Genomic DNA, 23338 nt, shown 5'->3' with positions numbered 1-23338 from the left:
GTTGTTGCGTGGACAATACTATGGTGATTCAATTCTGTGTACTTCAATTGTCTAACTGGCCCTAACTGACGCATCCTTGTTTTTTTTTTACTAAATAATGTAGTCTTTACTTCCGTGGATTTTATTGTTTGCGTTGTTGCGTTTTATTGTTTAACTGTCCTCAAGTAAGTCTGTGTTCTGAGTAAGTACTTCAAATGCACGGCACTACTGTATATTCAGATTTTCTAATGAACTATCATAGATAAAAGGAGTATAGACATGTATGTATGACAGAGTATGTCTACTCCTTTTATCTATGGTACTATTTCCAAGTTCATCTGGACGACCCTGCAAATCGTTTCTATTAAAAAAAATTGTATTTGGTTTATGTTTATGAACTTGTATGAGTGTTGTAAACTAAAGCTAAATTCACATCAAATTAATTAACTTAATTTATTTTAATAGTATTTCTAATTTATTTCAGTTTTAAGAACATATAGTAAATAAATCCTTGTTGAAACGGCTGTACTATCCATGCAATTATTGTCAAACTATATGTTCAAAGATTCCTGGACGGCAATGTTATAATACTAGTTGGAGCAGAGGTACTGGATCTAGGGTTAATACAGTTTTGTGACGTGTAAGGTATATCACTGCAGAAGTAGTTAGCTCAAGAATTATGACGCGGATGACAAAGATTGGTAGCTTTTGCTATAATTATAAAAAAAAACCAAGTACATAAAATCATTCACAGTTTTTTTTCAGTCTATTGAATAGCCTGCAGTTAAGTTCACTCTAATGAAGAATATAGACGTGGCCAGAGTTCCAAACGATTTAAGCAACAACTGTTTACATGAACTATCCTATATGTAAGTTTTTTTTTATAGTGTGCAATGTACTTATTGAATTTTCATTAGTAATATATCATGGCTATATCGTTTATGTAAAAGTATCAAAAGATAGTAAAACGAAAACGAAACAATCAACCAAGACCAGTGACCGAAACAAGTGTCGAGCTGGCGGCGCCGCGCCTACCTCGGGATTCCCCGAGGGCAATAATTCATCTTTGAAGTAACACCGGTAACACTGACTCACTGGCCGACACGGATACCCGCCTACCACCCCCTTTGTGTCGTCACCCTATGACCACCGGTCGGTCGGCCACTCATCCAAGGAAACTCTAGACATCGGCGGCTCTTTGTCGTTCGTTGACCAGCGTATTTTCTAGAGTTGAATGTATACCCTCACTCACACCAGGGAATAAGTAAACCGTAGTAGTTTTCTTGTTTATGAAAATATTTGCATTAAATTAGAAAAAAATCATTTATTTATTTATAAAAGGTTATTATTTTACAAAAAAAAAACACACTTTTACCCTCCCTGTTGCAGCAAACCTAAGTACTTGTTAAACTTATTCCATTTAAATATGGAATAACTGTGATATTTTCAAAAAGTCATTTTAGTGTAAATCCAATCAGGCAAATAGAAATTTGCTTAGTCTGCAGGTTTGTTGCGGTGGGGGTATATTTCGTCATAAACTCTTTTGCCACTTAAGAATCTTCAATAGTAAAGTGGCAACTAAAACGCAACTCCAGCGACCCAATTCTGGCGGCGCTCTAGAACTACCCGAAGGCCTTTTCCGGTATTACGCGTGCCGCATCACACAAGTAGTTTTCCCGCGCCCCTATTCAAACGCTTGTAGGCGAAGAAAAAGAAAGCGAGTTGACGACCGAGGCTAGGTCGACCCGATCGACTTCGACAGCTGTTTTACTGTCTCTCTCCCTCTCTCTCTCTGTCTTTGGATGTGTAGGGTTGGCGAGGGTTGTAAAATTGCTGAAAGTGAAAGGGACGTGGCTGGCGCTACGTTCCTAGTTTTTGGCCTCTTGATGCTAACACTGGGTCGGCTACTCGAGATCAAACAACAGCGTGTGTTTAGTACAAAATTGGGTCCACAGTCACATCTATCTATTTATACTTATTTAATACGCAAGCAGGATTTTTGTGACAATTACTCCTCCTAAACTACTGAACCAATTGACATGTTTTTGGTGTCATTGGAAAGAGCGTAACGTGAAGTTGTGCAGGAAACTTTCTTTTTAGGGAAATAATTAGAGAGTGAGACCCTGGGGCCCTTTAAAGTTTCGTATTTCTCCATAAGATTAACATGGGAAACAAAGATTGTTTTGAAACTCCAGCTGTTGTCAGAAAATATTAATATGTGTCTCCATGGAAGCATGAGAAAATTCACAATGTTTAAATTTGTTTTGACATTTAAATGTAAACAACCAGAACTGTCAAATGCCTATTTCAGACAGCTGATCAAAAAAAAAAATATATAAAACAACTATGTGTTAGGGTTTATTTAATCTTAAACTTTATGATGGATTATTATAGGGCCTAAATCTATTTCAATGATCATGAAACAGATTATTCCCGTTGCTAAGCAAAAATTAATGAGAAGAGGGACATATGTTAATTGGAAACAGTCTATGTGTAAATTATCTATGTTGTATTAAACAAGTGTATAGTTTTGGATGTTGGTTTGTGTTCAACGATATAAGTTATTAGTTATTGAAATTGTTTTAAGGATTTGGCATATGAGTAAGCCTATGCTAGATAACACCATTTCAGAGTTCTGCCAGTTTTTTCCTAACTCTGTCCTATAGAGTTTAAAGTAGCATACACCTTATTGTCTACAAATTGGCTAAATAACTTAGGTTCAGTACTTTATTAAAGCTGACAGCCTTTTTACGTTGACTTAAATTGTCGGCTTACCTTTTCCCATCAATGGACAGTTTGATTGTTAAAAATTAACCCTTTAAACTGGACTAGGACTGTATGTGGATTGTGAGGATTTCCATTATGGTTGTTAATAATCTTTTAGTTGACTCTTTTCAAATCATCGGAAATTATGACTGTTATTAGTTTTTAAACAAGTTATTTGTTTATAAAACTCCTGTACTAATTTGCAGTTGCTCGATTTCGAGCAACATGTACACTAGTACTTATTTAATACGCAAGCAGGATTTTTGTGACAATTATTCCTCCGAAACTACTGAACCGATTGACATGTTTTTGGTGTCATTGGAAAGAGCGTAACGTGAAGTTGTGCAGGAAACTTTCTTTTTAGGTAAATAATTAGAGAGTGAGGCCCTGGGACCCTTTAAAGTTTCGCATTTCTCCATAAGATTAACACGGGAAACAAACATTGTTTTGAAACTCCAGCTGTTGTCAGGAATTAAATCTATCTATATATTAATAGGCAAGCATGTTTCTTTAAAACCTTTTTTCTCAGCTTGTGTGCATCGTGGGGTAAATCTGCGCATACCGTTAGAAAGCAATTTTCCTGTAGGTGTGCAGAATCCCTTTGTAAATTTAAATAGGCTCAAAGATAAGCACAAAAAATGAGTTTAAAAATTTGAAAAAATTAACATGGATCTTATGCGTTGCCATGCTGGTGACGAAATAACAACGAAATATAAACAGAAAATCAAAACAAATGGAAGAAACTCCAATCACATGTTGTATTTACAGTGTGGGGTGAAAATAGAGAAGTGAGTACATTACATAATTTTGGTCGAGTTTCGACCACTGGCCGACCTCTCGTATTAATAATTAGTTGCTCCCCATGGAAGCATGAGAGTTCTGTAGAGTTTGTAGCCTACACCTTATTGTCTACAAATTGGCTAAAAAGGTACAGTACATTATAAAAGCTGACAGACTTTTTATTTTGACTTAAATTGTAAGCTTACCATTTCCCGTCCATGGGCAGTTTGATAGTTAAAAAATAACCCTTTAAACTGGAATAGGACTGTTATGTAAATTGTGAGTATTTCCATTAGTTAATAATCTTTTAGTTGACTCTTTTAAAATCATCGGAAATTATGACTGTTATTAGTTTTTTAACAAGTCATTTGTTTATATGTAACTCCTGTACTTCTTTGCAATTGCTCGATTTCGATCAACATGTACACTAGTTAAGCTATAATTTTATACAATAGCTAAGATATTCCACATTCCAACCAAATATCTGGCCGAAAGTAGTTTTTGATTGCATTTTAATTGAATAATTTGTAACGAATCGAATTAAACCACGAATCGGACATACCATGATCCGTATGTCAAAATGTATGTTTTAATAGGTGAGGAATCCGATTATGGTATTTTTAAACTTTCGAAAATGTATGGTTTAGGCTGTAGAGATAAAATTACGGTGAAAATCAAATATATAATTTAAACGATTTTTTGTGTTGAAATTCTAAAATAAAATTCTTAACTCCTACCCCAAAATATACCGATTCATAATGTTTATTACAACTAACTATGATCGAAATTTAAACTGTGTCTATTTAAACTGTGCGTGACACAATGATGATAATATCTTACTTTTGTCATTTTTGGCTAGATAAGCTAATACGATAAAAATCAATGGCAGCGTTATTAAGAAATGTAAGCATTTCAAGTTGATCGAATAGTGGAACTAATTATGTGGAATGTTTGCTGAATAGCATTAGACACTGTGACGTTTGACTTATTTCCAAAGTCAACGAACACTGATAACCAGTGCAAATTTTAATCCAATATACCATGTGGTCCTATTGTGGTTTAATGTCAAATGCTCTTTCATTTTCAAGATGAGCTCGCTCGCATCAATCAAACACGTCCTGGTTGATGTTCGTTTACTACGCTCAATCCGGATATTGTGGCTACACAAATACCAATAAAAATAATCAATTATAATCAGCTATTCGCTTAGTTAATTTTGAAATATTTAAATTGTTCAGATCAGACAAATTGACAACAAAAATTGCGTTGTAAAAAGTCACTATGAGATATTGCTGATGAAGGTATGCGAAGGGGTGGCAAGGTCATCCAACGCGGCTTCTCTTTCATCTACGCAGTTCTAGGCTTCTCTGGACTTCCCCAATACTTTCGTTCTCACGCCGATGAAGGACAGGTCAGGTTGATTGGAAATGGAAAGAAGTTGTAAAAGGTGCTTGTCATATTTATGATAGTCTCTATTCATTTAGGGCTTATAAGGGTGTTGTTAAGTTAGGGAAAGCAGACGCGGTGGCGTTCTTTTGAAGATATTGACCGCCCTAGTGGCAAGTCCCGCACCCGTGGACTTTCCCCAAAGCTTCGGTTCTCACAGTGATGTACGTCCAGAGAATTGTAAATTAAAACTGATTTATATAAGTTCCTCGTTATTTTTACGATAGTACCTTACCTATTCGGTGAAGGTTTTTAGGGGTGTTCTTAAGTAAGAGAATAGGGATGACAGACACGGTGGCGTTCTTTAGAAGTGGTAGGTCCCGCTCCCGTCAACTTAAATATTTGAAGGGTTTGGTATTTTTTTTGTTTGGAGCAAATATAAGCATTTGTCAATTATATAAGGCAAGGACTATACAGATCTTAGCATACACAGCATATACAGCATATACAGACATTATTTTCTTCCGCGTTCTCTTCCCATTGCGATTACTTATATAGTTAAGTCTTTTTTGTTTTACTTGCGATATCAGTAATGCTCCATATTTATTATGTTGCCAATTTATTGTTAATTTATATTTTTCAAGTTTCTATGTTAGTTTTACCTGATATTCTCACAGCAATGGCCTTTTCGAACAGAAACAAGTAATATTGGCACGGGCTTGGAAATATGTTTCAAATCAGGCGAAAGTACTTGGAATCACACGATTAGCCGACATTTATGTTATAGAAAGGATTTCATTTGTTCTAAATAACAATCTCTCTAGACATCGCCAGAAGTTATTTTACCATCCATGCGATTCGGGCAACTTTGTCTAGCGATCCTTTAAGCTCGTGATACCCAACATCTGTTGACCGTTATTAAGTCACTGGTATCGCGGTTGGTTAGTAAGTATTCCTTTGGTTAGTAATACATCATAAAACCCAAATACATTAAATAATCAATGCTCAATAGCATTCATAGGAATGCCCTTTTCCTTTGTATTGTATTTTGTAATTTGTTACTCTAGTATAGACTAGTTGTTTCCAGTTAATATTAACTATACAGTACCTATTTAAAAATCATTAAAAAAATTTAATTACCTTTTAACTTCTCAATACAAAAAAAGGAAGAATTTTAAGCGCTTAACTTTTAACTAACCGTAAATAAAAATCTTAAGCTCAATACTGTTTTAATAAAGGTTTTAACAGAGTAGGCTTAGAATACTGACTGACAGACCAGTTAAAATGTTTATCTTACTTTTAAAATGTTAAATAAGAAACTCTTCACATACCATGTCTTTTTGTAAACACTCTAACGTCTTTAGCCAAATGACCTTGGTTTCGTTGTTCTTTAACCATTATTTTTAGATCATCAAAAGCGCGGCATCTTGAAATTGTTACGTACAATTCCCCATGCTGTAAGCAGGGGATGCAGCTCTAGCAGATAAAGACCAACTTTTCGAGGACGAATTTTAGAGGAACACTCGTTTTCCAGCTGAACTTCAAGTAATAATTTCAAGACTTCATCATTCATAACTTTCGCCATTAATCTGGTTCTATTAACCAGTCCTTTTTTTGGATTTAATTTTCTTAGTAAAATTACAATTACACCTTTTTTGACATAACTTGCGAGGAGGTAAACCCTTATCGAGGAGGAAAATATGTCATTCTGAACAGTGTACAGACAAAACTCTAATTTTATTTGCAGATATTTTATATACAGCACCATTTGATTAACTGTATTTTTTCACTTCTATAACAGATTTCGTTTCTCATGACGCTTGATGAACGACTTATACACCTAATAACAACTTACTTAAATAGGCAATCCTAACGAACTACTGTTGCAGTAAACTTAACTGTTACACATGTTTGAAATTTACAACATCTTGCATAATTACAATACTTTGTGCCTGTTGGCTACTATGAATCGTTTGGATTAATTTAAGATATTAAACTTTTTTGATATAGGCCTACACAAGGTAAATTGACCTCCATGTTACCCAAAATTATACACAGGTCCTATATATATACTAGTGTACATGTTGCTCAAATTCAAGCAATTGCAAAGTATTACAGGGGTTATTTCAAAACCAATAACAGTCATATTTAAAAAAGTTTAACTCAAAGTTTAAAAAGAGTTTAAAAAGAGTCAACTCAAATATTACCATTGTGTAACTCAGACCCTGATTACCTAAATCCCTGATCTTCGTTATTGATAAACCTTAAGCATTCCGGCTGGTTTTCTCCTTCTCAAAATGCCTCGCTGTACAGGCAACACATGTCATTGATAGAGGGTCAAATTGAGAACGAAAAGTCTTTTAGGGGTAGTGTTAGCTCGCATTCGTAACCTAATAGCCTAGTTGAGATTGTCCAGGGTCAGGTGCTGACGTGTACGCCTCCTTTCTATGTTTCGTTGTTGTCGCGTCGGAGGCATTTAAAAGAAAAAAACAACAAATAAACAAATTATAGCTACACAAAACAACGATAAATGCACAAATTTAAGTTACAATCATGCTAACACGATCTGTCATAGCGACACAAAGCAACGATAAATATATAAATTCAAGATACAACCATACTAACACGGTCCGTTTTCGTTTTGGGGGTTATGTTTACACAAACTCAAATAGTAAATAAATTTACTCAATGCGTTTCATTGAATTGAAAAATAAATAACAGTAATTAAATTATACAGCTGATCAAAATGTAAACAATTATGTTCTTCATAAGGATAACATGGGAACTTTCAAAGCCACTGGGGCAGAACCCAAGGGACTTTGTAAAAAATGTAAGGCCAGTTGGCAAATCTACGCGACACGCTCTTTCCAATGAGATGTCAATGGATAAAATCGGTTAAGAAATGGCGGAGGAGTTCAACCGACAAAGTTTCATGTAGCGTATTAATTATATATATATATACACCATATTACCACACTACATATGTAATTCTACAATATACGGTACGTAGTTTTATCCAAACAAACGATCAAAACCCCCTAATGATATTGTTATTTGATTCAATAGTCAATGCACATAAGCGAGTCTTATCTTTCAAAGCAGATTAAATAATACAAAGGCAGAGGAATGCGCGAGAACGAGGTCACTTCACGGTTGCTATAGAAACGACGAAACTATCCATTAGAATTGCGCGCCAACGTCAACTAAACTCCAGACTGTATAAACACGCCGAGTGTGTAGTGTTCGACGGAGCTAGGCTACTTTCAGTTGGCAAGACTGGCTTCTAACCTCGAGCGACGTGGTTCAACCACGAGAAGCGCCTCAAACTCCTGGGTAATCCCCGGTTAGCTCCTCCCACTCTGCCCCCTATCCCCACCTAAAAGACGAGCAAGTGGTAAGTCGGTCGGGTCGATTGACGACAAGTAGGTTTCTCGTATATAATAATTTAGTTTTACAGGCCGGTCAACTGGAATGACGATGAAATAACTTGTCGACGTACTGGTTTTCAGTATTTATCTATTTAATTAAAAAAGACGGTCTAGTGGCCAGACGACCAAGTATCTTGTCGGTCTACTGGTAGGCTCCCGATAACTTAACTTAGTAATAACTTGCTATTTAAATGAATTCCATCTACTACATGTATTGTACATTGTGCATAGTGAAAAAATGTCTTTATCTTTGAAATTACCATTTCATTAAACATAGCAGACATTTTAGAACCTTGATTAATTTAACTTTAGGCTAGACTGTTAAACGTAATAGGCAAAAAAATATAAAAATAGTTTGCCCATGTAAGGTATGTCTACAATGTTATTTCGGTAGGACAACTAAGGTAAAATAAAAATAAAACATATTTTTATGTAAAATATGTAACCAAACTGAAATCCGGATCTTGTTTTCGGTCCTGCTAGTTTGAGAGCACCAGTAAATGGCTGTTTAAACTTGAGTTGTCACTTAAATCTGAAATGGGAAAATGGGCTATCAAGTCACAACATAAAGAATAGCTTAAACGTCTTGACCGTATTGTCCTGTAATGGTAAAACTTTATGTATTTTTCTCAGAGTTTTGAAAAATACAATTAAATGGACATAAATCATTGCACCACTGAAAAACCTCATAAAATTACATTTTCAAATTGTATTACTCTAATTTTGTTTTAAGTCTCGCTATAGGACATAAACAGCTGTTTAATGAGGTGTTCAATTATTTAGCGACTGAGGGTGTACACTATCTTCCACTGTTTATGATACAGCTTTTTACACCAAAGCATCCTTTGTTACTTACCTACTTCCCTTTGTTACCAAGCTACCTATGATAGCAGATAACAGGTGCATCAGATCATACAAGAGAGGGCATTCACTCCAAAGTCCAGCGTTCCAGTGTCCAGCTAGAAAGGTGGGAAAAGGAGAGTGAAAGGTTGTGTCCACTACTCGGACCTGTCTGGACAGTGAATTAACTTACTATAAATACGGTACAATTTTAATGTCACTCACAGTCTACTTGGTGAACTCTACTGTGACAGTCATGGCATCTCAGGTAAATACAATAATATTGATAACACAATTGATACCATTAATGTGATAAACATATTTAAAAACAGTAGATTTTTACTGATAAAATATTTAGTTTTGTTTTAATATTGTGTGAGCATCTTATACAATTATAAACTAAATTTTAAAAGTAAATGCTTCCACTGCAAATTTAGAATACACTATATTTTACCACATAGAAGTGAGGTAGAGATGTAGTTTGTTAACGTTTAATTATTGTTTTACTAATAAATACCTATGATGTTTATTAATTATTGTTATTAACAACTTTATTTCATTCTTCTTTACTTTAAGTGATTTAAATCAACAAAGGTTTCAGGTGTTATGAATATATTCAGGTATATTTCCGGTAATCAATTGAGAATGAACTGAAACACACGTTTCATAAAAACGTTAGACTGGAGTTAAAAGTTTGTCTACGTACATTTTTTTTTCATGTAAAGTTGTCAACGTTGTTAAAAGAATATTTTTCATAAGATACTTCACGAACTAAATAATTAGTAATATTAAGCCGAACGATTATCTTCTAACTACTGTACCAAAAATTTTATGTACTAGGATAAATATCATATCAGCAGCAAATACCATTAATTATTTTTATCTTGTCTCCAAATGATCTTTCAATATATTATTACAAAACATGTAACTTAAATTATTTGGTAAATGCATTTATAATCTATATATTAATAGACAAGCATGTTTCTTTAAACCTTTTATCTCAGCTCATGTGCATCGCAGTGAAAATCTAAGAATACTTTTGGAAAGATATTTTCCTGTTGATGTGCAGAATCCCTTGATAAATTTAAATAGGCTTAAAAATAAACACAACAAATGAATTTAAAATCTAAAAAAAATTAATATGGGTCCTAATAGGTTGCCATGCTGGTGACGAAATAACAACGCAACATAAACAGAAAATCAAAACTAATGGAAGAAATTCCAATTACTTGTTTTATTAAATATTACATTACACACATTACATATTTTGGTCAAGTATTCGACCACAGGACGACCTCTAGTAGGAATTTAAAGGACGAGTGTACTATAAATTGAGCAACTGAGTCATATACGTTTTAGGAAGCTTAATATTCACCAATACTCGTGAGGCCAACAGTTAAATGATTCCACCAAACCCGACTGAATAAACTACAAGAATAGTGGATTCATGATTCCTCTAATAATTTACGAATCCTAGCACTCAAAAGAATTTAGGCAAAGCTTCGAGGTCAAGTTGATATAGGGTGATACAGGATGCCAAAGTAGTAGGTTTGAAAAGAAATTTGTAAACATTACATATTGTAGCCTACTTTGGCAGTATTAAAGTGTCAAGTTCATTATTAGTCACCTTAATCGCAATACTTTAAAATTTAATCAAAATTAATTTTAATTGCTGACGCAAATATTAGTGTTCATTATTATACAACAGATTACATTTTGAAGTAGGATGCAGGCTATGACACCCTTAGAGCAATATATCTAACAGAATGTAATTTTCAGACCCTACTTCTCTGTTTTCTCGCCGCCCTCGCCAGCTGTGCGCTAGCTCAGTATGGCGGCCACGGAGGCTACGATCACAAGTACGAGTACAAAGAAGAGCCCTACGATCCTCACCCCAAGTACTCCTTCGAGTACGGCGTCCACGACCCTCACACCTACAACATCCACAGCCAGAAGGAGGAGCGCGACGGAGACTACGTCAAGGGATACTACGAGCTGGTAGAACCTGATGGCTCCAAGAGGACTGTCCACTACACAGCTGACCACAAGACTGGGTTCAACGCCGTTGTCCATAGAGAGCACAACCAGCACCCTTACCACTACGAGACACCCAAGTACGAGCAGAAATACGAAGCACCAAAATACTCCCATTATGGTTGAGTCTGTTCAGTTACCATCATCATCCACATCGCCAGTCATCATTCACCAGTCATATGTTACTTGTTGTATATAGTTGTTCCTTTTGATATTATTAAACATTAATGTTAAACATACGTTTTTCCTCTTCTGTATACGAATAGTCCTTGTTAAGGATTTATAGCACTAAGATTCAACATTTATCACGTCTAAGGTAATTTAAACTGGAAAATAACTAAAAAATCGACTGCGAAGCAGAGATCAGAATAAATGCCGATTGCAAAAAGTGTTATTGTACAGGTATTTTCTTATTCTTGCAAGAAAACGTTGATGAAATTTAGATGGTTATCCTGAAGGGGTAATTTAATTTTCCCTGTATGTTTTTTGCTTTAACTGAGCCAGTTGTCTCTTTAGTAACTGTTTGAATCAATATAAATTTTATATCTCAAACATGAACATTTACCAAATTACTCAACTCAAGTTAATAATTTCAATAACTTCAATACACACAAAATTATAAACATTCAGACATTGCATCAGAAGAGGCCTCTAATAACGTAATGAATAGGAGTGATAAAATGCGAGAATTGGAAAAACAGGATTTGCAATTAACGAGCCTAGACTGGAGTTGAGGAGCAGGAAGAGGTGAAACTGGGTGAGGCGATGAGGCATGTCGTCTAGTAATTACATAGCAGTTAGAGGGACTGAGGATACGGCGGTAAGACATTAGTAAGATATACATAGTGTCATGACGACATCCACGAGTCCACTTGGCTCAGACACTATTAACTGCAATATTTTCCAATTATGCATACGTATGTGATTAATTTAATAACTGATCTTGTATATTGCCTTGGTCTTAATTAAGATCACCAAGTCACCTAAAACACCATGATCAAATATTTTGTTTAGGGAGAAAGGCCACACGAGTACATTGGTTTCCCGCAGTAAATATCGTAGTCATAAAAGCTTTTGTACATGCTTAAGTACTCGTGCTTGAATTGCATGATGTATTTGGTGTTTCTAACGGCAAACATTTTAGAATAAAATGCACTCTTTAATCGGTACCTTATAGAAAGTTCTGAACGCAATATCCATTTTTATTTTCAAAATGATGATTATGAACAAAAACTCTCACAATTCTACATATATTTTGTTATAATAAAGAACAAGAACTTTTGAGAAAGCCGTAGGCCGCACACCTATCAACCGCATACTTGAATGAAAGGTCTTGATGAGAAGTCTTCCGGAAAACATAAGTTTTTTTTTTTTTTTGATGAATCATATTTTAAAGACACGAACCTTATTTGACCTAATACAAAGGGTTGTAATTGTTTACAGTTAAATTTGGAATATGTGTTAGCTTTGACATTTGCTATTTTTAATAGTTACATTTTACTTATTAACAGAGTTAAACTTTTGAGTTTTTGACCTTTATGTTTTAATTAATTACGATGAATTTTATGATTTAATTCGGATTTTGCCACATAGCTGATTGGAAATTCACCAATCTGTATTAAAATTTAAGCAATAAGGGCGATAGAGTTGTGCCTGGGTGTGTAACTGAATCTTACAGTATATTTACAAGGAACAAGTGGTTCTCTTCTGTATTCCCACCCCATTGTAAATTACAAATGAGGTAGATCAATTATTGAAAGAATATATAAACTGCATCAGGTACTTTTTTAGTATTTTGTTCGGGCCTGTACTGTCTAGACACTATGCGACTTTGAGTTATCCTCTTGCGATGGATACACTTAAGGGAAATAGAAATTCCGTTCCTATGTTAAAGTCGTCTAAAGGGCCAATACACCAGGGCCATCTCCATTTGGTTAAAAAAATAATAATAAAAAAAAACTTTGAATCGCCATAACTTTTGATAGGACTGACGTAGAGAAATCTAGTTTGCTCCATTCTTTTTCTTTTGTTACATATTCTTCGTAAACATATACCCACTTACAATGCATCGTAACCGACCATTCTTATACAGCACATGCTCTTCCCTATGTATACGGTTAATTTTAAGGCTAAAAGAGCCCATACAGGTTGCAAAAAAGACCCAATTAATATTTGAGCCATTCCTAAAAATGTGTTCCTTCAAAATACTATTTTATATGCTCAAATTATTTTTTCTTTTTTAAGATCAAAAAAATGTTTAATACAATATTATAAAAACCACTTAAATTGACGTATTAGATTATAATCGTCTCTCCGATATTCACTTATATTGTAAAAAATACTGAGCTAGTAAAAGACAAATTAATTATATTGGATCTAGAAGTATAACTCTATCACTGATTAATCAAGATTCAATCGAACCGAGCAACAGAAATCTCAACTCAATACACAGCCATGACCATTAAACTCGTTTGAAACAACCGTTGATTTTGTAACGCGATCCTTTAAACACGAGTTGTTCTTGTTACCCTAATTAACAGTTGGTACTCTGGATTGTATCAGTTGACGATTACAATCCGTGTACAATTAAATCAATTACATCAAACTTGAAGTCAACCAATACCGAGGTGAGAAGCAGGTCAGCCATTGGCCAACTTCCAACTGAAGCGACAAAAACTGGCTTTTAATTTGCCGTCGAATCACCAGACTATGGTTAGACCAGACTATCATTATACGGGGACTGTGGTTAGGCGGACGATTACTTTTTATTGCCGGCTGATTTCAATCCACAGGTCTAAACTATCGAGTGGCTATTAAGTGTATGGCCCATTCTGAAAATGTAGGCGTTAATAGCAGCTTCTAGTAACTCGGTGGCTTTGCTAAATGATCCAGTAATGTTAACGGCGTTCCCAGCTGTTTCGGCGTAATTGTTAAATGAACTGTGAGAGTCGGTAGACGTGATATGCCAGATTACTTTGTATAATAAATTAGCAATTTCTTTTACATGGTTGGATGGAATCCGTGCAATATACTTGGTAATGGGCGTGTTCATTACATTAGCGTTATGAAAAAGTGTTTTGGAATTATTCTAATTTTGGTTTCTTGATTAATATTTTGTAAATAATTACGGTTAATATGCAAAAACTGACACGGAATTTAGTCGTATTGTAAAATATTCAAATCATATTATAATAATGCATATTTTTCACCAATAAGTTTTATATAATTCCATAATTTTATAAAATTCACTTTTACCATATAATTTTCCATAACACCGTACCAACAAATATTCTAATTGTTTTCAAAATGAACAGTTATAACAATTTTGTGATTAGGTATACTTATTCTAGAAACCAACAACACCCCTATAAGCAAAAAAATCTTTAGTATGAGAATAACAGCAACTATCACATCAGATTGAAATTACTCCTAATTACAAGCCTGTTTTATATTTTTTAATATTTGTTCTTGAAATGGTTACATTCTTAATTACTAAAATCAGTTATATGGTAAACGTTGCACTGCCAAAAGGATGAACAATTAAATACGGGACAAACCATGATCAGAATAAAATTTGATTGAATTTCTACAATGCTGATACACAGAACGTATTCTCAAGCGAATATGATCGAGGGATGGTTGTTGAATGAGTGAAATGGTAGCTTTATTCTGGCTAAGATCAGCCGGTTCTTGAGCTAAGACCATATAACAAACCCGATCATCAAAGATGGCCCCAGTTTCAAACCTTCAAAAACATTGACTTTTCTCAAAATCGAACCGACAACCCTTAAGCAAAGTCTAAGACCACTCAGCCCTCACATATACCTGTGTGGATTTACCTCTATAAAATACAACAAACATTATACAGAGTTCCTATCTGATAATCTTTAACTCCGAACAAACCCCAAAGCCCACTCCACAATCCCGAATGTTCGTGTATGCGGAGTGGTCCAAGGATACCACTCTCCTCTCATGTAATGGTTCTGTCGCTGGACTCCGCCCCCACTCAGACAGATTCATTACAGCTAGTTCATTATATCGCATCATTACCCAGCCATTTGTGCATTACAGCGTGCTAATAGCTTATAACCACTTACTGGTGATTAGCTTTCAGCGTACCAAAGTTATCAGTATTTTCCTAATGTGCGTGAGTAAAGAAGTATGTAGTTCTTTGAATTGGGGGGCTGTAAAACAAACTGCTTTTGAAGTTATTGGTAAAACACTACTGAAAACGAAGGATCACATTCTGTCAGTTTTCTAGATGTTGTAATCTATTTGACGTGGTATACTTAGTTGTTAGTAATGTCCTTCTACAATTCTAACTGATATGTGCAAGAGAGATATTACACTTATCTGTCATATCTGTCACTTATCTGTCATATCTGTCACTTATCTGTCATCTGTCATAATATCTCCCAGAAGGGAGATATTATCCTCATCGTCATTAAATCATGGCATGATTCCTAAATTCATCTTTTAAACAGATTAACAAGTATAAAATACCGAGATATTTACAAATAATGTAAATTATGCTTTATAAACTTCGATGTCAAAATATAAGACGAATAATAATCTATATAGGGCAATGACATAAAAACATTATAATTATAATAAACCATCACTGTGCGGTGTAGTTATATTATAGAGGAAAAAGTCGAGAGGTTTGGTATAAAGAGGTTGATTTATTACGAGAAAAAATGAGTGCGTGATGTTATGAGTGGTGATTCGAGACGAATGAATGCAACAATGAAAACTGACATTATGATAATGTGATGGGAATTACAGATGGACTGTTAAAAACAAAGACATATAAAATTAATACAAAAAACAAAGGCAACTTGACTGAACATACCGCCCCCTTTGAACCAACAAGGTTCAACAAAAGAGAAATTGAAAAAATATAAAATATTTATGAGAATTGGCCAGAGTGGGTTGAAAAAATATTTAAAAAATGCAGCTTAATGGTATGAAGACACTTTCACTGATAGTCTTGAATGAGGATCAGCTGGTCTGTAGCTATGAGGAGCTGGTGTGTTTTAGAAAACAGGGTCTACATATTGAGGTTTTCTTTCTTGAGGTTCCACTTGAAACAACGCTGATGAGGGGTCTTAAAATATTCTTGACTCCAACGGCAGCATAAGCTTCGGGTGATGTCTTGAGGTAAATTATTATCAATAAGAGGTGAGATCTTTATTGGGTCAGGAACAGTTGTCAGAGAAGAGTTAATAACAAAATGACCAGGAGTTACAGCTTTCAGTTTAGAAGGTTTTGAATTTGCTATTGCTTCTTTTTGTTCTTGGTTGCAGTGATTTCTGTTATCAGCCATAGGCTTAGTAGGCTTCAAAAAATGAAGGAGTGTGTGATGAAGTTTCAAACAGGTCTTACAAGTATTAGTAGACTTGCAGTGTTTAGCAAAGTGATTACCAAGGCAATTTGTGCAGCGTTTTAAGTCGCGTACAACCTTAAGCCTTTCTTGAGGGGTTTTACTATGAAAGGCAGGGCAACTGTATATTTTGTGATTTTTATGGCAGCAAAAACATTTCAAATCATTTGAAGTACATATCAAGGCCATAGGAGGATGTTGAAACTGAATTGATTCATCAATTTGACGTGAAACTTGGTGAGGGTTGGATATTTGGAGAGGAGCTGCTTGCTGACTGTGACATTTTAAGGAATTTGATTATTACACTAGCTTGAGGAAAATCAGAAGAATTTATGCGTTTTGATTCAAAAACTTGACAGAGGTTGGAATTCATTTTTCGTAAGATCAACATACTTAGTAGGTAGTTGTCTTCCATGACATTATAGTCAAGAACATTAAGAGCTTGTTCATTTTCATTAAACTCATTTAAAAATGATCTGAGGTTTTTGATAGATTTTTTAGTTATATTGGGCGAATCGACAATTTTACTGATATGGGGTGGACAGAGATTAGCCTAAGCTTCGAGTGGTATCTTTCTCGTAAAGCATTATAGGCTACTGTATAGTTGCCAGACGAGATCGGTAGGGATTTGATTAAGTGTAAGGCTTCGCCTTCAAGTGAACTCATCAAGTACTGGTGTTTTTCAACAAGGGATACTGTTACTGTAAGCTACTGTTGTTGTGGATAGTAGTATCAAAAAGGTTAATGTAGGAAATCCATGTTTTAGTGTCACCATTGAAGGACTTCAGTTCTAGCTTAGGCAATTTTACAATGCTAGTAGTAGGCCTAGAGGTGTTTGAAGTTACAGAGTTATTTGACAAGTGTTCATCATTAAAGTTCTGAATTAAAAGAGAAATTTCGGTTTGAATGTTTATTGAGAGTTCTGATATGTCGTTCTGGAGCTTTAAAATAGCTTCTTCATTGTCAGAAAAAACGTTAGTATCGTCATCAATATCAAGAAGCTTATCAAGGTTAGATTCAAAATTGGCAGAAATTGTTTTAGCTTCGTGCAAATAAAGGTTAAGTTTAGCGGTTTGAGCTTCTGTTATTTCTGATGGACATGATTGAATATACTCACTGATCGTATTTAATTTATTTAATTGCAATTTGCATCTATTAGAAAATGTGGAAAATCTCATTTTGCAAGTTAGGCCTAGATCGTTCAATGAGTTCAGTAGCAGAGATATTATAATTGGATGGAGTAGATAATTAGAGGACAAGGACAACTGAGGAATAAAATCTGGGTTTCTTTATTTTTTCTTGTAGGTGTTGATTTATTGTTAGAACTTACGATGAGATGCGATGAGTTGTCTTCATTGTCTTCGAAGAATTACAAACTTAACCTTACTTTTGTTGACATGACGTTTGAAGCTGAAGTTGTAGACGAAATGAAGTGTCGAAGCGTTGAATGCGGAGCGGAACTAGCAGAACGATGACGATGTTGAACACTTGGAATGAGAGGAGTGTGGACTGTATCGTGACGTAGACGAAAAGTTCAAAATGGCGATGCGGTATTGTCTTTGGCGGCTTCACGATGGATGAAATACGTTCAACCGAGACATTGAAAATAAACTTGAGAAAAGTCGCACTAATATGTTCGTAGATATAATCCGCGGCTCGATAGGACCAAAAATCCGCGGCTCGAAAAGACCAAAAATGTGCGGTGTAGTTATATTATAGAGGAAAAAGTCGAGAGGTTTGGTATAAAGAGATTGATTTATTACGAGAAAAAATGAGTGCGTGATGTTATGAGCGGTGATTCGAGACGAATGAATGCAACAATGAAAACTGACATATGATAATGTAATGGGAATTACAGATGGACTGTTAAAAACAAAGACATACAAAATTAATACAAGTACACATTTTATAAATAAATTAACTATTTGCCGTAATAATCCCTAAAATAGAATAACACAAACCCGCAATCACAAAAGGTAACTGCAAATGTAAGTAGACGAACTTATTAAATTATTCACATTGTCCTTTATAAATAGATGAATCCTAAACATCATATTCCCACTCTTAATCGTCGTAAAATTGTAGAGCTAGATATAAATAACGCCAAGATAAAAACGATTGAACACTCTCCTGACAACAAAGGAAGACGCAAAAGAACGAAACCTGAGTGTTGTAGACTGAAGGAGAAAGGAGCGACTCACCATTGACACAGATACGTATACTCTCGTTATCTTGCCATTGATTATACGACCACCTGACCTTAGAAGGGTCCGATATAGGAGGGGTCCGCGGCGGTGGAATGTGCGAAAAAGTAAAAGTGATAAGAAAAGTGAAACTATTGACTATTTTACCGCCATAACCAGGTTTTACGTACTAACAATAATGAAAGTGATGTATGTCTCATTGTGTGGTAATTCTAGTACATGAATTTAATGGTAGTTTAGTACTTGTATTGTATCAAAACCTAGTTAAAAGGGAAAGTCATAAAACATAAAAGGTCTGCAAAATCCTTTATAAACAAGTTGGTATTCGTCATTTTAATAGCTTTTATGGAAATACAGTATAATCATTTCTTGTTGCAAGACTACATCAACAAAAGAATACAGCTAAAAAATCTTAAGTTTGTGAACTTTTTGGAACCAAGCAATATTTAAAATATTCAATGCAGATCAAACAACTGTATAGATAAGGAGTTTAAGAGATGGTCATTCTTAAATCAACCTTACCCTTAATCTATTGTTTTTTTTTGTTTTACAGTTATTGATTCAACATTCCTTTCGATGTAGAAAACATTTTCAATAACACTGAACGTGTTTAACGTATCTTTTACATTTTGAGCTACTGTGATTTTAAAGCATCTTAAAACGTATTTAATTTCTTTTCAATCAATTGTACAATCAATTTATTAATCGAGCAATAAAGTATACAATTCATGTTTACAATAGGTGCAAAAACCATACAAGGTTTGTCTGCACCAGCTTATGAAAATATATTATTTTAATTAGCTTAACACTCAAAAGATAACACCAGACTACCACCAGACTGACCAGAAGTTGGTGTTTGTTGTTTTGAGTTCTTTTCTATCAAAGTGTATTTACAAAGCGATTAGACCACCATAAAGGCCACGAGACATTTAATGTATCGGGAAATACATTTAATATACTGAATCATAATAATTTATGAATTTGCACACATTCAAAGGTTATACGACCACACATCCTTGTTAAGGATGCCTTGGTGGTTTTACAAAGGCATCCAAGACTTTGACACCCATCATAATTGACAAGTTCAACTCTTATTACAAATTATCCATGTAATAAAGACTACTTCTGCGTGGCTAATCTCTCATCCAACCAGATCCCGCAATGTAAACAAACGATGGGAACCTGATTAGCCGCGATCAGGGCCAAGGTCAGCCAGTCTCTGAGCACCCCAGGGCTCCATCCACTTTTGATAATTTCTGTTTATATAATCGTGATTGTGATTACAAAAATGACACCCGAACCCGAATTCCTCAGTTTGGGGCGTGAGGTGAAAGGCTCGGAGGTAGAGCCCCACCCCCAGATGGTCGGTGAATACCCCGGTATAAATACTCGCTCCGGTCACCACGTCCAGTCATCAGTGCCACAACAGTTCAACAGTGTACCACCATGGCTCTCCAGGTGTGTGTGTGTGTTAGTGTTAGTTCAGTGTCTGTGAGGGATAAGTATTTACATGACAACTAGATTTATCTGTGCACATTTTAGTAATGTTTGTTTTAAGGCTTGCTGTTTGGATTTCTTTAGGTTTGGATTTAGTAATTTTCAAATGTTTACTGAAGATTAATGTTGGTTTAGAATGTTCATTAATAGCAGCTTTGAACAATTGTGTATTATTAAGTACAAAACAAACATATTTTGCGAATGATTCACCACCTAAACAGTTCGTTTGAAAACTATTTATCTTGTAAACTGCCGAATACATCTTGAAATATTTATAAAATATATTACAAGTACAGTGAGGTAAAATTAATAACGCGTACTATACTGATAAAGAATGTATTCAATGTATTACAGAATAATATAAATGTAATCAAATGATCCCTTTGTAATACGACGCATCATACTAAATTGTTCATCGTACACGATATTAAAACGTGAACATTAAAATAAAATAATTTGTATATCAATTGGTAAAACGTTAGAACAAATGCCTAAAAGTAAGGACGCTGTAATTATGTAAAATATAAACTATAACACAAACAATTTATAACCGGAGATATAAGGGCCAAACATAGAGGGCAAAATGGTGGGGTAGTTCAAGGGTACCGTATACGGTATTTAATCACAGATGCTTATGACATATTTAAAGCCCTGAATAATATAAGTACGTATATTGACCTTTAGAGTTAGTCGTTATATTAATTATAAAGAATGGCTATTTGTTAGAGTTCCAAAATAAGTAAAATAGTGCTATAACGGGTAAGTTTTACTAATACTTATAAATGTACAAAGTTATGGCTACATTTTGGTGGCAATATTAAAAAATTCAACATAATGTCAAGTTTCATTTATTTTAAGAACCAACGTTAAATTTTAATGTTGTCTACGTTAAAAGACGTATTATTTTTTTGCATTAGAGAATTAATCCACCTTATTCAGTGAAAATTGTTATCCTGTCAACTCTTACAGTTCATTACAGTCTATAAGGTATCTCAAATTAATAAATTTTAAAAACATATTTCCAAGTGTTTCACTTTATTCAAATTCTTACTCAGTCGAAATTTTACAAGACATGATTTGTTTTTTTTAGCACCATTCCACCCTGCTTTAGAAAATTTAATAAAATCATAAAACCTGCTGTTGTAATCTTACATGAATTAATACAGTAAATCGAATCACGAAAATGTAGGTCTGTTAGGTTGCAAAGGTTAATTCTAGTAACATTAGGGTGAATGAAATTAAATGGATATTTTTTGTTTCAGCTCGTCACAGTCCTCGCCGTAGTGGCCGCCGCCACCGCCATGCCCCAGTACGGCTACGCTCCCAAGCCCTACGCTCCTGCACCCTACGCACCTGCCCCCGCCTACGCACCTGCCCCCGCCTACGCTCCCAAGCCCTACGCTCCCAAGTACGCCGAGCCTGAGCCCTACGACGCACACCCCAAGTACGCTTTCGACTACGCCGTCAACGACCCTCACACCTACGACGTCAAGAGCCAGCACGAGGAGCGCGACGGAGACTACGTCAAGGGATCCTACGAGCTGGTCGAGGCTGACGGCACCAAGAGGGTAGTAGAGTACTCCGACGACGGATACGGCTTCAACGCCGTCGTCCACCGTGAACATAACACCCACCCCGCCTACTCCGCGCCCAAGTACGCCGCACCCGCCTACTCCGCGCCCAAGTACGCCGCACCCGCCTACGCGCCTGCCCCTCACTACTAGACTCGGCACCTAGCTTGTCACTCATCTTCCTCTCATTTGTAAATAGTGATCCTCATGTACCATATTTTTGTATGTTGATAAAAACAAGGCTTTGTTTTTATAAAACCATTCCCGTGTTTTCTGTCACACCTTTACTTTATGCATCACTAGTTAGATTATTCAGAAGTTCTAAATGTCTAAGAAATCACAAGAGCATGTATGTTATGCTGAACAGATGAAATATGCGTTGTTGGCTATGATAATTCTAAGATGGTATAATAATGTGTGGTTAGTTGAAGAGCTACTCTAAAGACCTCGCGCTTTGATAGCTCTTTTGTCTCAAATAGTCGACTGCAGCAATTTGCGTAAGCTTTTCAATATAAAATGCAATCAAAAATATTGAACTTACGAAAAAATACTGATTGTTTTCCCATAAAAAATGTAAAGTAAACCATACCATCATATTGCCTAGTAAGTAAGGTAAAAACCTAGGCCACAATTATTGTAAAGAAAGATCACAAAATATCAAAACTTAATTTAAAATGAGCTTGGTCCGGTTATGACAATTGGAATTAGAATTATGATTGTGGTATGGAAACTAAAAAGCAGGAAATACACTTTGATAAGATTGAGTAAATGGTTTAACATTAACACCTTGGTACAAAATGATCGTAGCAATGACATCGTAATGATGGTGATCATTCGTAAAAGTATTTCCAAGTACTGTTAACATTGGTGCTAATATCTAAACTATGACTAGCCTACTTATATATCAAAACACATTTTACTCAATCGAGGCAAGGTAACGGTTTCAATAAAAGATCTTTATACGAATGAATTGTCACTGAAACAAATATTTTCGCAGAGGATTTAAAGTAATGCCTGAAGATTGAGCAAATGTATTATTTCCATAAAACATCTACTCAGGTTTGTCTAGTAAAGATGAGTGTTAAGTTTCAAACTTGATAGTCAAACTCGATCCTAATTCCATAACAAATCACAAGGGTAAAATTTTGTTTCACTGTGTAACATCATTTGTACACGAATTATTTTCGAATTGATCATTTACTATCGATTTGGACGCATTGTGTAAGTAAACGTCCGTAAGACCTAAAGAAAAGGTGTTGGTTCTTAACTCCTCCTTTAAAACCCAATCTAGACATGCAATTAATCGAAGGAAATAACCTAACTTTAACCACATTTCACAACTGACACTAAAATCATGACACCTATCTACTGAAAGAAGAGTCCCAAACACAAAACTCCAAGTGTTCTGGGTTATTTCCGAATTATTTTGTATTACGGAGATCATTTAGTAACGCCAAGCGTCTTTTATCA

At 35.1% G+C, this 23338-nt stretch overlaps 2 protein-coding genes across 2 annotated transcripts in view; one reads left to right on the top strand and one right to left on the bottom strand.

The window, feature by feature from the left end:
• Positions 1 to 23338, bottom strand: part of LOC128991335 (neurobeachin-like protein 1) — a 423043-nt gene that overhangs the window by 240568 nt on the left and 159137 nt on the right. The window lies entirely within an intron of this gene.
• On the top strand, positions 9416 to 22129 carry LOC128992879 (uncharacterized). Its single transcript, XM_054416623.1, has 4 exons — positions 9416 to 9447; positions 10959 to 11334; positions 20182 to 20258; positions 21560 to 22129. Exons 1-4 carry the CDS (start codon positions 9436 to 9438, stop codon positions 22019 to 22021), a joined length of 927 nt encoding a protein of 308 aa, XP_054272598.1. The 5' UTR covers positions 9416 to 9435; the 3' UTR covers positions 22022 to 22129.

The sequence above is a fragment of the Macrosteles quadrilineatus genome, unplaced genomic scaffold, assembly GCF_028750875.1.
Source record: "Macrosteles quadrilineatus isolate MER2022 unplaced genomic scaffold, UCM_ALF_1.0 Scaffold_4__1_contigs__length_99947679, whole genome shotgun sequence".
Lineage (NCBI taxonomy): Eukaryota > Metazoa > Arthropoda > Insecta > Hemiptera > Cicadellidae > Macrosteles > Macrosteles quadrilineatus.
Note: the sequence above shows the minus strand (reverse complement) of the source record. Positions and strands in the feature narration are given on the sequence as shown.